The sequence below is a fragment of the Strix uralensis genome, chromosome 9 (assembly GCF_047716275.1).
Source record: "Strix uralensis isolate ZFMK-TIS-50842 chromosome 9, bStrUra1, whole genome shotgun sequence".
NCBI classification, from domain to species: domain Eukaryota; kingdom Metazoa; phylum Chordata; class Aves; order Strigiformes; family Strigidae; genus Strix; species Strix uralensis.
Genome location: NC_133980.1, coordinates 17,841,288 through 17,855,946, shown reverse-complemented (window position 1 = coordinate 17,855,946; position 14,659 = coordinate 17,841,288). Strand labels below are relative to the sequence as shown.

The following is a 14,659-nucleotide window of genomic DNA, read 5'->3' as shown; positions in this document are numbered from 1 at the left end:
ATACTGACACCAGCAGAATTTGCAGTTATTTAGTGTGGTGGGTTGTATTTATGTAACTACTTTTCCTAAGAATCACTGTTAAACTGAAATAAGCTTAGTTGGTTTTGAGATTGTTTTTGTTTTGTTATTAACTGAAGTTATGAACATAGGAAAGATCACTGAGTATAACTATACTCAGATAATAATTCCAAATGGTTTCAAAAGCATGCTCTCATACTGGTAGCATTCTTAAATTTTATTATTAATGCCTTATTTTGTAAGGCCTTATCAATCAGGCTGAATTGCTTCGTAACATTACAGGTATGTTACCACAGAACTGACACCCAGCCACATAAAAAACACACTTGAAAATCTAGCATCTAAACAACGATAACACAGGATACTATACTTATTCAAGAACTGGGACGAGTTCTGCTCCACTCTGTATCCGGACTAAAAATATCTGATGTACTAAAACAAAGCTGTCTGTTAATAATGAGAAAATGACAACCACTGTAAATAGGGGGCCAAAATAAATACTGAGACTTTTGGGTCCAATACTAAATGAATCAGAACACTCACTTTATTTTTCTGATTACCACTCAGAAATGATCCTTTCTGGGGTGAGTTAGAGTTGCCCTGATTTTCAGCCCTGAGATTGTAATGCTGTCTTCCATTCAGTTGCTAAATCATTGAGAGAAAAAAAAAAAGCATTTCATTGCCTTAAATTTTCTTTTGGAAAGTAGTTTTTCTTGTATAGACTTAGAACACATGGGACAATTCTTCTGAAACACACCTACAGCAACATGAAGTTACCCATTAAGCTAATTTCCTTTAAAGAAGTCACTTATTAAAAAATAAAGTTTAATTAAACCAATAAGAACCCCAATTCATCTGTAATTTTTCCTCCTTTATTGTATTTTCAAAGAAAGTAAATAATAACTAAGAAGCAAAATTGACAAGGAAATAATGTCTTCTCTTTCTGAGCATGGACAACCTTGACCTACAAGAAGCATTACTTGGAACAGAGCTTTAAGGAAATAATTGCATCTCTGCCCAAACAAACTATTTGTTGACACCAAACGTGGTGTCACTGCTCCAAACTAAATATCTGTCTCTTGGAAATGCAACTGGAGCTACTCAAAGCAAAACAATTGTCAATAAGGAAATTTTGGTCCCTTTCATTAATGGATTAACTCATTTCTCCAAGAAAAGAAATATCCTACTTCTAATATACTGACATAAAAATTAAATTTTCTTTGTACCAATGAAGATAACCATGGCTACAGTTCAGCTTTTAGGGAAAAACATTTTTGTACAAATGAAAGAAAAGTCTTACTTGAGTAGGGACAAAAAGGGAGCGAGGAGAATGGTTGAGGCCTCCCAGGTGCACTTTTTGCGAGCATACAGATGACAAATCAGATGCATATGAATTGTAGTTATTCACAGCTGGCTGAGGTTTAACTATGGCCGTCAGTTTTTGATTTCCCATTTCTGACCGACTACCATGAGACAGGTTAATTAAGGCACTTGATGGCAGCCGATAACCTCTGGCAGGAGAGCACCTTAAGAAAAGCAAATTGCATAGTTGTTTCATGTAGGTTAATTGTTGACATTTCAATGTATCTAACAACACTGTTGCCTCTATGCCAAAAGATAACCACTCAGGTTTGAACAGCAGAGGCTGAAAACTATCCAATATTGAAAACTAGCACCATTACACACAGTGTTAACCCTACTGTGCTCCCCTTTGGCCTCTGGCTGTCAAAACCACAAAACAACAATAATTACTACTACTCTGCGTTTATACTGTACCTTTCAGTGCTGAGCTCAAAGAAATTTTAAAGATGGGTGAATTGTTATAGCATAGTTCTGTAGTAAATATTTCTGCAAAAAATGATGAACCAGGAAACAATATTCTTTTCTTTTTCCAAGATAAAAACTGAAGTCAGTAGCAGAATTATAAATTGAAATTAAGCAGTATTTAGCCAGTTCTATATCTTCCTTTATGATTGTGAATACTGAAGAGTATCTGTGTTACAAGGACATGCTCTTGCAAGGGATAGGATTGTGTTATGCTTGCTGAACACAGGGAATAGGTGAGATTCTCCTCTACTTTCTGTTATAAAAAACTTAATTTATCTAAGAACAACAGTAAAATGAAGGCTGCTGTGTAAATTAGAGCTCTTAGAAGTTTACCTGCTTACTTAAATACTGAAGAGTTAGCACACCTTTTAAAACAAAAGAATTAACCATGCGTCCACCTCCTGAAAAACAGTTCAGGTTTTTAATGGTGGTCAGAATTTAGTGACAAAGTATCAATTATTGAGAATTCAGAGTCCCTCCTTCAGAGGAACAGATGATTACTGACTATTTTTTTAATCTATGTGTTATAGACATACTGATAATAACCTGTCTTCTACATATTTGTTTTAGAAAGACATTTGGATCTAGTGCTTTATTCTTCGGGTTCATAGTTGCTTTGTACAAATCAGAAGCTTCTAAATATGCAAAAAAGCCTAGAGAGCATTTCCAAAATACAGTATGATTCATAAAAATTATCCCTACTCAAAGAGAAAACAGAAACACAAAAGAAATAAAAACCAACCAACACTATCAAGAAACAAAGTTTTAAAAAGAGTTGTTAAAAATACTCAACCAAACCAAAGGCAACAATTTCATGCCATCAATATCAATAACATGAAATGACTATGAAACCCCCTGCACAAACCTTATCGTTAGGCCTCCAAGGAATTCTTCATCAAACAAAACTTCAAAAAGCACATCTGTTTCTCTACTGGCTATAGAAAACAAAGTAAAATGTCATCCTATATACATAACAGGAGCTGTTTTAATCTAAATTATGCAAATATCTGTATTAGTTATGCAATAAACAATGAAAAGACCAAAAACTAATTAGCACCAAAAAAATGCTTATTCCTTAAATGAGTAATTTCATTAACAGCGATTTGAAAACACTTCTCAAAGTCATATATGGCTGCCCTTTTAGATATACTTTCAACAGAAATGTATCCTGCATAACAACTTGTTAACCTGCATTAATAGAACTCCAGTTTATAGCAGTATGTCACAGTAGTCAGCAACTGCCAGAAAAAAGATGCAAACCATCTTTACATTCAGTCAGAAACCGAAAGCTTTAACATTACCTTGTTGCATAATGATAGACTAATACTCCTTTAAAATTATACTAGTATATAATCCTTATGGAGAAAAGAATACCTCTTTTTAAAAGCTGCACTCAAGTCTAGTCTATTCAAGATTCTGTTGGATGCAAACTGAATGAGAAAGCAACTACTTAAATGCCAGGTAAGTAAACAATTTCTATTACTAGATCTCAAACTGCTATACCCAATGTGATTTGGTAAATCCTTTTGTTTACCTGAAATAGATTTATGGATAATCTTCTTGTCAAAGATGGTGTAAATTCATGCCATTTCACAGAAATGGAGTATCAGAGTAAAAACCAAACTCCAAATAAAAGAATTTAAGACAAATTGTATCTGGTAAAATTTTATGTTCAGTGTAAGTATTAAGGCTTGTTTTTATGTCTACTTCTCTTAACTTTGCCCATATCTTCCCATAACTTCATTTTGTTCTTTTTTTGCAGCCTGTGTTCTCTCTCATTGATCTCTCTGCCTTCTTCATATTAAAAAGGAACAAAAGGCAAGCAATTTCTTATTCTTATACAGCTACAGAACACATGGAACTCAAACAGAATACCTGTAGGTTTAATTCAAAACAGTAAATATGTCATTAATGGCCTCAAGTTGCATATGCTTCATAGGTGAGAAATTTCTGTGCATTCACAACCAATACACAAAACACTTTTCTGAAGCCTTCTTTCGTATCACTAGCTGAGCCATTATAACGCTAGAATTAAGAAGAAAATATTACCTCCTTTAATTCCTATAATGGTACCTCGAAGACCAACTGGAACGGAAAAGTTCTCTCTCACATTGACAACACGGTCAAACAGCCTGTACTCTGCATCTCGATCTGGAACAACCCCATTCTGTTGTTCTAATGGCTGACAGTAACCAAAAGACTGTGTTAATGTTTGCAAAAAAATAGGGATTACAGTCAAAATGCATTTATAATATTATCTGAAACACACTATAAAGCAAACTTTCTGAAAAAAATTATTATTTCAGAACACAAAATCTTCCCTCCCCAGACACAAAGCAAACTTTCACCTTTTTTCTTGCAACTCTCTCTCACTGCTTCTGCCTAAGAAACATCAGTGCTGTACATGATCCAAGGCAGACCAAGGGGTCAATTTAGACAAAATAAAACCATCAAGTGTAACCTGCCTGTCAGTAACATGGGCATCTGTGAAATACCAGGCAAGATCAGCAGTTGGTCAGTTCAGGTCAAGAACTGAATAAAAAGTAAAACAGGGCAGAAAAGACAAGTGGGATGTACATTTTAGTTTGCCTTCATTATACAGGCAATAAAGACTGTAGAAGCATGAAGGACAGAAGGTAGAAAAGAACTGAAAGTCAGCAGTGAGGGAGTTTACAGTTAGTAGAAGTTTTCTCCTTTTAGAGACAGACTACTGTTCTCAAATTGGTTTCCTAGAAGGCATCGTAAAACTTTTTCTTCCATCAATACTGGCATAAAATTCCTCTCTCTGAAAATTGGTAAGCTTAGGTAAAATAAGTATGATCTGGACAACTTAACTTCAGAAAAACCCCTTTCCACATCACTTACTCTGTACAGCAAATGGGGTTTCACAGTTACCCGCACCTTCTTGTTGCTCTTTCTTTGCTAAAGGAAAGGAACAAAAAGTCATTACAAACTAGCGCAGGAACAAACACTGGATTTCACGTACAACAAAACACCTGAAAAGATAATGTAGAATTCTTTTGTTTGTTTTAGATAAAGGTATACAGCTTCCACGAAGTCTTTAGGATGATTAAATCCAGTTTTTGGCATGGTTGATTTCTTACCAAAGCTTTGGCATTGTTTGGCTAATTCCAGAATTCACATCAATTTTATTAACATGTCCTTGCAAGTAATTCCAAAGAAATCAGCTCATTATTTCATGTAGCTTTGCCTTTAGCTTTTGCTCTAGCAATTTCCGTGGCCTCTTTTTTCATCTGCGGCCTTCAGAAAGCAACTTTCTAATTTTCCTCAGACCAAAGAGAAACTGCAAGGGAAGAACAGCTGGGATTGCACTTAGAAACATCACTTAAGTAGTTCAGAATATAATACTGACACTTGTTCCTTTCCGAAATCACCAAAAGGCAGAGTTCAGAGTACAGCCTAATGCTGCTGCATCGCCTCAAAAAGAGTGAGTCAATTACAAAGATTAATAATGAGCTCTTCTGAATTTCTGGGACAATTCATATTACAAATTCAGATCTCACATTACATTCTGTATTCTTTTCTCTGGAATGACAAGTAATCTTCAATCGTCTTATTCTAACTCAAGAACTTGGAAAATAATGAGCTGCTGCTGCTTTTTGGTTCACCCCTGCTCACAATGATGTCAAGCTGCATACCTTGCATTTCTCTATTTCTTCTTCAATTTTCTCAACAATGGCTGCATCCAAAATTTGCAAGTCACAAGATGAGCGAGACAAAGCAGACACAGGATGTGCCTTTAACCAGGCAACAATTTCTTGAACTTTCTCAGCGCTAAATAAAAAACAACATGAATTAAAACCTTTAACTGCATAAACTAAGCATCTTACCACATTTTCTGATTTAATCAGTCAAGTATTATGATATAGGCACAATGCTTGCACACATTCATAAAGTAACAGAATTTAAGTGTTCTGTATGAGTTTACAATAGGGATTAAAAAAAAAAAAATCTGACTAAATCATGCAATACTGTTTCAAAATGATAACCTGAAGTTTTTTCTCAGGAAAAAAAATTTAAAATGAAATTATTTAAAAGTATGCAGTAAATTATGTTTGCATCCAACCAACTAACCATGTCCAGCTGTGATTCAAGGTTCTGTGAACAGCTGTTTCTTACCACACAGTAAGAAAAAACTTTGGGGCATGCCTCTATGGTAAAATGGACCACAAACCTTCTAACAGAAGATTCTTATAGTAGAAGAGTCCCACAATGGTATATCTGCCGGCTAAGAGTCCTGCAGAGTGCAGCATCATGCAGACTTACCAACACAAGCCCATGAGTTGGGCTTACTAGCTAATAATAAAAGCTTTTTTAATGTTACTGTGGTGTATCTGGAACCAAGGTTGCTCCTTGTCTCCCATGAAATTGACTGAACTAAAAATGTCTAAAATACCTTCAATTCTGTGTACGTTATTTTTCAAATTCAAAGTGATTTTAAGCAATTAAAATAATTATTGCTTATTTTCCAGAAATGAACTTTTGGTGACTTTGTGACTATTCATAACTATGCTTACTGAAGGTTACTTTAAAAGCAAGAATTATAAAGTAGCCATCAAAAATTAGATTTCTCATTTACTGGACTTGAGATAGGAGTCTGACAGAGACTTGGACTTCACAACTGGAATGTACAACGTTCTGGTAATTTTTTCAGAGTCATCACTGAACAATCATGCTGCTCAAGGAACAGCAAGATTTCAGTTACATAACAAACACTATATGATCACCACCAATTTCACAATGTTATCAGCCTTTATTCTTCTTCTTCTAGGGGGGGAAAAAAAAAAAAAAAAAAAGGAGAAAGATGGCTTACCCATTCTCATCCTCTCCAGGCCAAATGTCATCTTCATAGAAGATATCTTCCTGGCTGTTCTTGGCTATATAATTAAACAGTTCAGGGACCCTAAAAAAAACAAATAAATGGAAGACAAACTTAGTTTCACATCAGCATAGACCACAAAAAAGCCTCATCAAAACAAACTCTGACAGGCTTCAAAATTTCTGGAGCCCAGGCAGATTATTTTTTACTTAATTTAGTGTCACACTGTTAATTTGGCAACAGTAAGCTGTTGACAAAAGTACTCTATTCCAAAATATGCTTCTCCTGGGAAGGAGAGACTGTTGGAAGGAGAGTATTAGAATAAAAGAAATTCCATCAAGCAATCCCCAAAAGCAAACTCATCACTTCTTAGAAGATCTGTGTCTGAAGAACAAAATCCAAAGACTGATATGAAGGCGGATAATTTAGATTAAATTTATATCCAATATTTACCTTTCTAAATACTCAGCAAGTAGTTGTTCTACTGCAGAAGAATACATCCATTCATTTCCAACCTTCTTAGTATAGCCAGGAACTTCTTCATTTTTCTTATTGAACTTCAGGTTTAGCCCCACATTTGCTTTGTGATCTCCATGAGGACTGGAAATAAGAAAAAGTTTGTTAACTTGCAATGATATATATGTGTGTACATACATTAAAAACCACACAAACATACAGCCTTAAACCACAAAAAAATTGAATTAACAAGTAATCTTTACTTATTAGCATTGCGACAGCTGTAAATGTTACAGGACATAAGCTGTGCTACAATAGCTGTCCACATACATGCCCATACCTTACTGCAAAGGAGGGTAGGGAATATAGAAGGATGTAGGATGTATAGGGAATGTAGAAGGATGTCCCTGAACAATCACTTGGGAACAAATGCACATGTCAAATCACAAGAAGATGTTTATGCATCAATCACTTCTTTAGTGAGCTGTCCTAGGAAACTACAATTCTGACATTCAGAGAACTATAGGGATTGCCTCCCTTACATACTTTAAGCAGTTTTAGTCTTAACTAGTTCTTAAAAAAAATTACAGGTACAATTATCCCTTTATACTAGCAGTAATGGTAAGAACAGTGACATTAGATCCCAATACCACTTGTTATTCTCAGTGTGGCAAAGTCAGTTCAAACTCCTGCTTCAATGATTCAAACAGCTAACCAGGAAAGTCAATTTATGTCTTTCTACAATACTAAAGCCAACAGAACAACTCTCCAGTAAACAGAAATGAAAAAGAAGTTTATGGTATTATAGAAAAACACTGCATATGGACTTAGTTTTCAGCAAATATCCTTTAAAGAAAGCTTCACATCACAGAACAGTTATACACTTGGTAAGAATAGCACTTAAACATAGCAGAAATCGTGTAGAGTTGTATTAGAATTTAGAAGCTTCTCTACAGACAAAATTCACTGAGAGAACTTACTTTTTCTTTGATCCTCTCCCAATAAAGATACTCCCTGTAAATCTGGAGACAAGATATCCACTTACTCCAAGACGGCTGGCCAAAATATATGCAGGATTGTATTTCACAGAATATTTCTTTAAAACAAACAAACAAACAATATTGGCAATTCCTGAAGGATAAGGATTTTTATACAAAGGGCAAATGAATAATATGGAAGTATCCCTTAAACACATTTACCACTGCAAAATGTATTTGACACATTGTTTAAGCTTTTATTAGAAAACCAGAAGCACTTACATGCTGGTTCTGTATTAAAGGATCAAGCTGGGGTTCACATGGAATATTGAAAACTACACGAATTCTACCTTCTGTGATCACATCACGTGAATCTTGAACCTTGGAGAGAAACACAGCACATTAAAAATGTTATTTAAAGCCATCAGTCTTTGGATACTAGACCTCATAGTCTATCAACAATTTTGCTGCAGTAGGCACAGAGATGCTTTGGGATTCATCATCTTGCCTTGACCTGTGCACTGCTTCCTCAGAGAGGCAATCAAACAGCATTAAATCAAAGGAATCCATGACTGAAAATAGTCCAAAATAGGAACTCTATGTATTGCAAGTTATCCCAAATAATGAGTAAAAATAATCCTGCATTCAAGCTATGCTACCCTTTTCCTGTTATGCCAACTCCTCCTCTGACTAAACCACCAGGGAACCTTTGATTTAAAATTTTAGCTAGCAGATGACCACAACTGCCACACAACACCTTAGATTATTTTAGGCTTGCAAACAAAGAAATCTAGGAGAAAAAAAAATGTTAAACTAATGGAACTAACTTCTCCCATGCAGCCGTAGTAAGGAGATCCCAGCATAAAGGCTGTACTTCCAGGAGGAAACAAGTCATCCAAAGTTTTGATGTTTGAAAAACGAGAGTCAAAGGCTTTGATATCCTACGTGAAAAAGACAAAGTTGATAATGGTAAATATCTTTCAGTTCCAGTATAATAATTAAAAAGTTCATATAAATAGACACTTATTCTAAAACATTATCTGAGTCTGAAATAATTCATCAAAAGCAAAGAAATAAATGGTGTTACACAAGCAACTATGCTACCTCATAGAGGACCACTACTGTAATTCATTCAAAGTATCATCAGTAAAAAGATGACAAAAGCCATTTTTTCCAGTAAGATCACTACATTGTGCAATAGGGTCCCAAATTTTGTGACAAAATACTTGGCTAAGCACATCATACTTATTTATACAGTAAATTACATTAAGATGCGTATTTTTGTTCATTCTTTTGTTTTAAAGGAGCATACACTCTTTCCTTTCCATGCACCCCCACCCCAATGGAGTAAGGACCTATATGCAAGATGATACTGAATTTGTATATTTACCTTGACAACAGTTTGGTAAACAAAAGGAAGAACTTGTTTTGACCACTGCTTCTCCAGATAAACTTCTCCATTTTGGTTTAGTTGATACCTATTACCAGTGAGTAACTGAGCATATACAACTATTGATGTTTCATGAATAATTATCCCTTTTCTTCTCTGGTACCTGAATACAAAGCAGAACATTTAGTTTGATTACAATAACCAGAATTGAACCAAGAGGGTGAATTTAATTTATTGAAAAAAAACAAAAACAACAAAAAACTGCCCCTCTTAACAAAAGGATTCCAATAGTCTGCTTCCTGTTTTATAAAAAATGCCCAGAATAAACAGCTTAGCCAATTGCTTATTCATTGTTGCACAGCCATCACTACATAGTTACGTGTGTTAATTTAAACACATTTTACCTTTACAGTGGGAAGGGCTGGGGTCAATTAAGGCAGTTAACTCAAATGACAGATAATAAAATGGCAAGCTACTGTAACTCAGTTGTGTTCCACCAAGCACCCACACTCTAGAAGAGCAAGAACTTGTATTCAGATTTAACATGGTAAGCTACTGAAGTTATAACTTGATGCTGTATGACTCCATTCCATATACTCCCTACAACTGAAGATTACTAAAACCAGAACAGAAAATTGAGTGGGAGAGTAATTACTGAACTCAGTCATTTGAGAATTCTTTTGTAACAGCATCTAACTTTAAATACCTAGGGACTAACTCCATATACTTTGAAATTTCAACATAAGCTCTTTTATGTTATTTTTTTTTAAATTCCAGCAGACTCATTAACTTTGATCATCAAGTTTGCACCAGCTCTTCTCTGTTACTTAGGTCTGTAAGATAGCAACAAAGTTAAGCTGTAAAACGCAAAGTTACACTTTAATTTTCAAAGTTACTTACTGCTCTGAAATGCCTTGAACTTCTTTTAACCATATGCTTTGTTCTTTATCTCCAACGTATGCCACTTTAGTTGGGGGCACTGCATTTCCCATGTAAAGTTTCTGTGTGCCATGTGGTTCTTCCAAATAAAGCCTTGAGAATATCATGACAAGTATGAATTTAACCTAATAAGATTAATCTAGACATAACCAGTTTTGAGCAAAACTTAAAATAGTTAGAGATTACTTGTTAACGACATAGAAAACTTACAGCATCTTTTTCTCTACCCGTTCCACAATAGGCCATGCATCATATTTTTTATAAAAAATACCAGTGCATATGCTGAAAGGGAGGTTGTATAGAAACGTTTTCTTTTACATTATTCCGTGTGGATTTCTGTGCATGCATTTTTCCCTCAAAGTTAAGAATGAACTCTCCCAAACTTCTACATCTATAGCAAAATACTGAAGCACTAGACTTCTACAGAGCTAACCAAACCTCAGAACAGTGTGAAACAAAGGTTCTTCCACCAAGCAACCTTTGATACAGCTGGACTAATTTGCTGTTACAATATTATTACAAAATGTATTACAATAAAACCAAAACTTTTGTACAGCCTAAGGGACTTTGAACAAAACAATAAAGATGACAAACAACTATGTATGAAATGTCTCTTACTTAGTTTCTCCATCTGACACAGCAACAACTCTGGCTTCTTCGAGGTGTGGCCAGTTAACAAAAACACGCTTTCCAAGTACCAAACTGGCAACATTTTCTACCATCTGAAAAAAACCCAGAAGTTACTATTACTAATGGTTTAGCATATTAAAGATTTTTGTTCAAAGATTTTTCAAACTTTTTTTGCAGTAAAAACTAGTTAAAGAACAGATTTTCTTGCAGAATGAAAAGCTCATTTTATCTTATTAAATTGTATTTTGATACATATTACATAAATCTCTTGATTAGAAATGGAGAATCATGTATCATTTATTAGGACAAAGTATCATATTCCAAACGCGGCCCTCTACATGTTGCATGTTAGCTGTAGGACCTGGGTTGATTTACATTGCTGGTATAGGCTTACCATGTATTTTTTTGTTAAATCACTTAGAACTATTATGTTCTGTTTTTCCAATTAGTTTCTGTTATTTCTCTAATATATTATTTTGGCTTACTTAATTCTCTTTGCCATGTATCTTGACTATTCACTCTCCCTACATCTAAAATAAAATTCTGTCTTCTTGTTTCCCTCCTCCCTCCTTTCCTGGTTTTATTTATCACTAAAACTTTTATTTTCCTGGATTTTCCTTTTGCTACCTAATATTTTTGATTATGAAATAGTTGGCTTTTAAAGGATTTAGAAAAAATATTTTGCTTCTTAAAGTCTCTGCATCAACTCTTTCCTCTAATTCCTCTATCAGTCTCATTTAAGGGGAAGGTGTAAGTCTGCTTTGTTGATGAAAAAGGACTGATTATTAGGGAAAAAGTGTCTATATACTCTGCTACACAAATGACAAGGGGTACTGGTCTGGAGACTCTGCTTCCTTGCATTTATGCCAATTTCAACTATTAATTAGTCAGGAGGAAGTCTCACCAACTCCTTACCTGAGAACATCTGATGAATACCACAGAGAAATGCCAGAAACTCTACTAAGGAGACTGACATTTAACATTTTGAAGTCAGGAGAAGTTTAAATCCTTCAGCAGACTCTCAAAATTCTAGACTGTTCCCCACACAAATTTAGCATTTTAATCCTAACGAACTTTATTTTTTACTATTAACTGCAACAGTCAACAAAAGCTTTCAGTGTGAACTAATATTGTTGATGTTTTCAATGAACTAATTCAGCTGATGTTTTCAAAATATATACTGACAATACTACCTTCTAATGGTCTGAACTTTGGGCTGGGAGCTAAGAACTCCAGAGTTCTTAATCCAGTAATTAATTCTATGGTCTTGAACATACAGCCATATCTCTCCTTCCTATTAATCAAATTTTAACAACTTCTACATAAAGCTCGTTTTGAAATCAAGCATTACTAGTTGAAGTTTAAAAAAAATCTAGAGATATTCTTTTAAATTAACTATTCAATACATTTAACTATATTTTAATAAATGCTTGGGATTTAAAAATTTAAAAAACTTTTTCAGTACTACTCTATAGACATTTTTCTCCTATAATACACTATTAAGATATAAATAACCAACATTTTACATCTGTTTATTTAACAAATTCAGTGTTTTTATGACAAGTTTTTTTGTCTGGGTTTTTTTGAGGGGGTTGTTTTTTGTTATGAGCTGAATGCTTACCTGCTCTTTTGAGTTCTCATCAGCTGTAATTTCTAACATCATGTTCTCTCCATGGCTGTTTTGCTGAAACACCTGTACACCACTTTTTCTAAGATAGAACTGGGCAAAAACAAAACAGCACATAAAACTTACTTGAATCCTTATATAGTTTTTTATTCAATTGAAAATGTCAGAAGAGAGAAATCTTTTACCTTATGTTTAATGTGCTTTAAAGTGGGAAATCCACAAAAATATAATGCACTCTTGTTGATTTTCGTTATCTTATTGTGGGTTATTTCTACAAGCCAAGCATCCAAAGGTATTGTTTTATACCTAAAAAACAAGATGCACAACGTTTGTTCATACAAATTGACCTTCAGCTCTAGAAACTCTCATTACTCATTCAAACACTCATTAGGTGACAAACCCTTTGACTTTCCTGCAAGGTGGCAATTTATTTAAGCCACTTGGAATCTATACAAGGGACTATAAAAACCCACACTACTGCTGTAAAGAGACTAGCTAGGAAAAAGGCAAAACTTCAAGCCACGGTATGACCTAATCTCACTATTTTAGTTCACTGTTATTGTCAAATTCTACACTAGCAGTTGTTCCATATGGTATCATTCATCTTCACAACTATTCATTCTTCACTGAGTGTAATCCTGCAACAGGCATTCCTCCTGTATTTTGCTTTAAGTTTCACTACTCTTAAGGTTATGTTCCCATTTAACCTTGAAACCTCAGCCTGTGTGAAATAAAGCTGGCTAGTTTCAGTGAGAGGAAACTGAAAAACACCCTTGTGTTCAAACTCTGCACTGGATCCAAATGCTTACATTTTTTTACAAATGGTCTGGAATTAATGTGCTGATAAATCATCACTATTATCAGACATTTGTACCAGTCTTTCATCCTCTGTGTCATACAGAGTTTAGTAATTCTCTAGAGTGTTCTTGCCAACTTAGCATCGGTTCATCTGTTTTGCAAATTAACGTTTGAAGAAAAGGGACAAATACTTTCACCATGCCATCCACAACAAGTAACATCGAGTTCAACATTTTACATTTTTCAGTGTATATATTGGCATGTAAAAGCTTTGGTTAAAATGCTAATAGAAGTATTCTAACTACTTTTAGTCTAGTCTAAAATAGTTATGCTAGTGTTACCTCGTATGACATCTTTCTACTGCAGGGAATTTCTCTGGCCATGGTGACAGGTACTGGAACTCTGCATCTTTGTCATACCAGTACATTAAGCAAGCACTGTGAGTATTTCTTCGTTTCTCCTCTTCTTTTAGGCACTTATTACAGGATTCCATGGCCTGCAGCAGTCGTTTCTAAATTTTAGAGAAATTAGTGTATGTGAAACTGATAACAAACATTAGCATGGAAACATCTACATCAGGAAAGTCGATACCTGCATTTTTCTGGTTAATGTGTTAATTTTCTAATTGCAGCCTCACCCTTCCTCACGTCCCAGCTCTCTGATCAAAAGAGGGCAATTACAACAGAATGGCTTTGGAGAATAGATTACCTTTTTGCAAATATGTTTCCAAAGACATATTTTGCCTTTTACATTTAACATACAAAGAAATATTAAAAAGATTTTAGATGTTATCATAAAATTCTGCAAAATAACTATTGAAAAAGCTTCAAAACCTTATGGGCCATTTAAGTAGCAACTGTTGTCTTTTGTGAGAAGACTAAGTGCCGTCAACCCTTCACTGCAAACTCTAGAAACAACCAATAGGCACACGTCACCCCCTGTATATATCTTAATATCTAATCTGCACTTCTCTTTCCATCCACTCTTTGATGTGCTCAAATTTAATTTGATAAAAGATATTAGAACAACGTATATAATAATGTTATCCTGTATGCAAAAAGAAAAAGTTACTCTTTTATTCCTCTCTGTTAATATTTTACTGTTTGATTTGTACTTGGAAGTTTTCTACCCATTACTGGTGTTCATGTGAAGAGATT

The 14,659-nt window shown here is 34.5% G+C and overlaps 1 protein-coding gene across 6 annotated transcripts in view; it reads right to left on the bottom strand.

The window, feature by feature from the left end:
- Nucleotides 1-14,659, bottom strand: part of XRN1 (5'-3' exoribonuclease 1) — a 44,444-nt gene that overhangs the window by 16,124 nt on the left and 13,661 nt on the right. For all 6 annotated transcript variants that reach the window (XR_012629998.1, XM_074877584.1, XM_074877582.1 and 3 more), the window contains exons 16-32: nt 13,844-14,013; nt 12,890-13,010; nt 12,699-12,797; nt 11,066-11,169; nt 10,409-10,540; nt 9,509-9,671; nt 8,946-9,059; nt 8,401-8,499; nt 8,122-8,237; nt 7,139-7,285; nt 6,680-6,769; nt 5,505-5,640; nt 4,711-4,767; nt 3,895-4,027; nt 2,711-2,780; nt 1,319-1,544; nt 562-663 (exon numbers count right to left, since the gene is read on the bottom strand). Coding sequence is in view for 5 of the 6 variants with exons in the window: in XM_074877584.1 (XP_074733685.1) it covers nt 562-663; nt 1,319-1,544; nt 2,711-2,780; nt 3,895-4,027; nt 4,711-4,767; nt 5,505-5,640; nt 6,680-6,769; nt 7,139-7,285; nt 8,122-8,237; nt 8,401-8,499; nt 8,946-9,059; nt 9,509-9,671; nt 10,409-10,540; nt 11,066-11,169; nt 12,699-12,797; nt 12,890-13,010; nt 13,844-14,013 (2,079 nt within the window). In the remaining variant the exon portion in view is untranslated. The remainder of the gene's footprint in view (nt 1-561; nt 664-1,318; nt 1,545-2,710; nt 2,781-3,894; nt 4,028-4,710; nt 4,768-5,504; nt 5,641-6,679; nt 6,770-7,138; nt 7,286-8,121; nt 8,238-8,400; nt 8,500-8,945; nt 9,060-9,508; nt 9,672-10,408; nt 10,541-11,065; nt 11,170-12,698; nt 12,798-12,889; nt 13,011-13,843; nt 14,014-14,659) is intronic.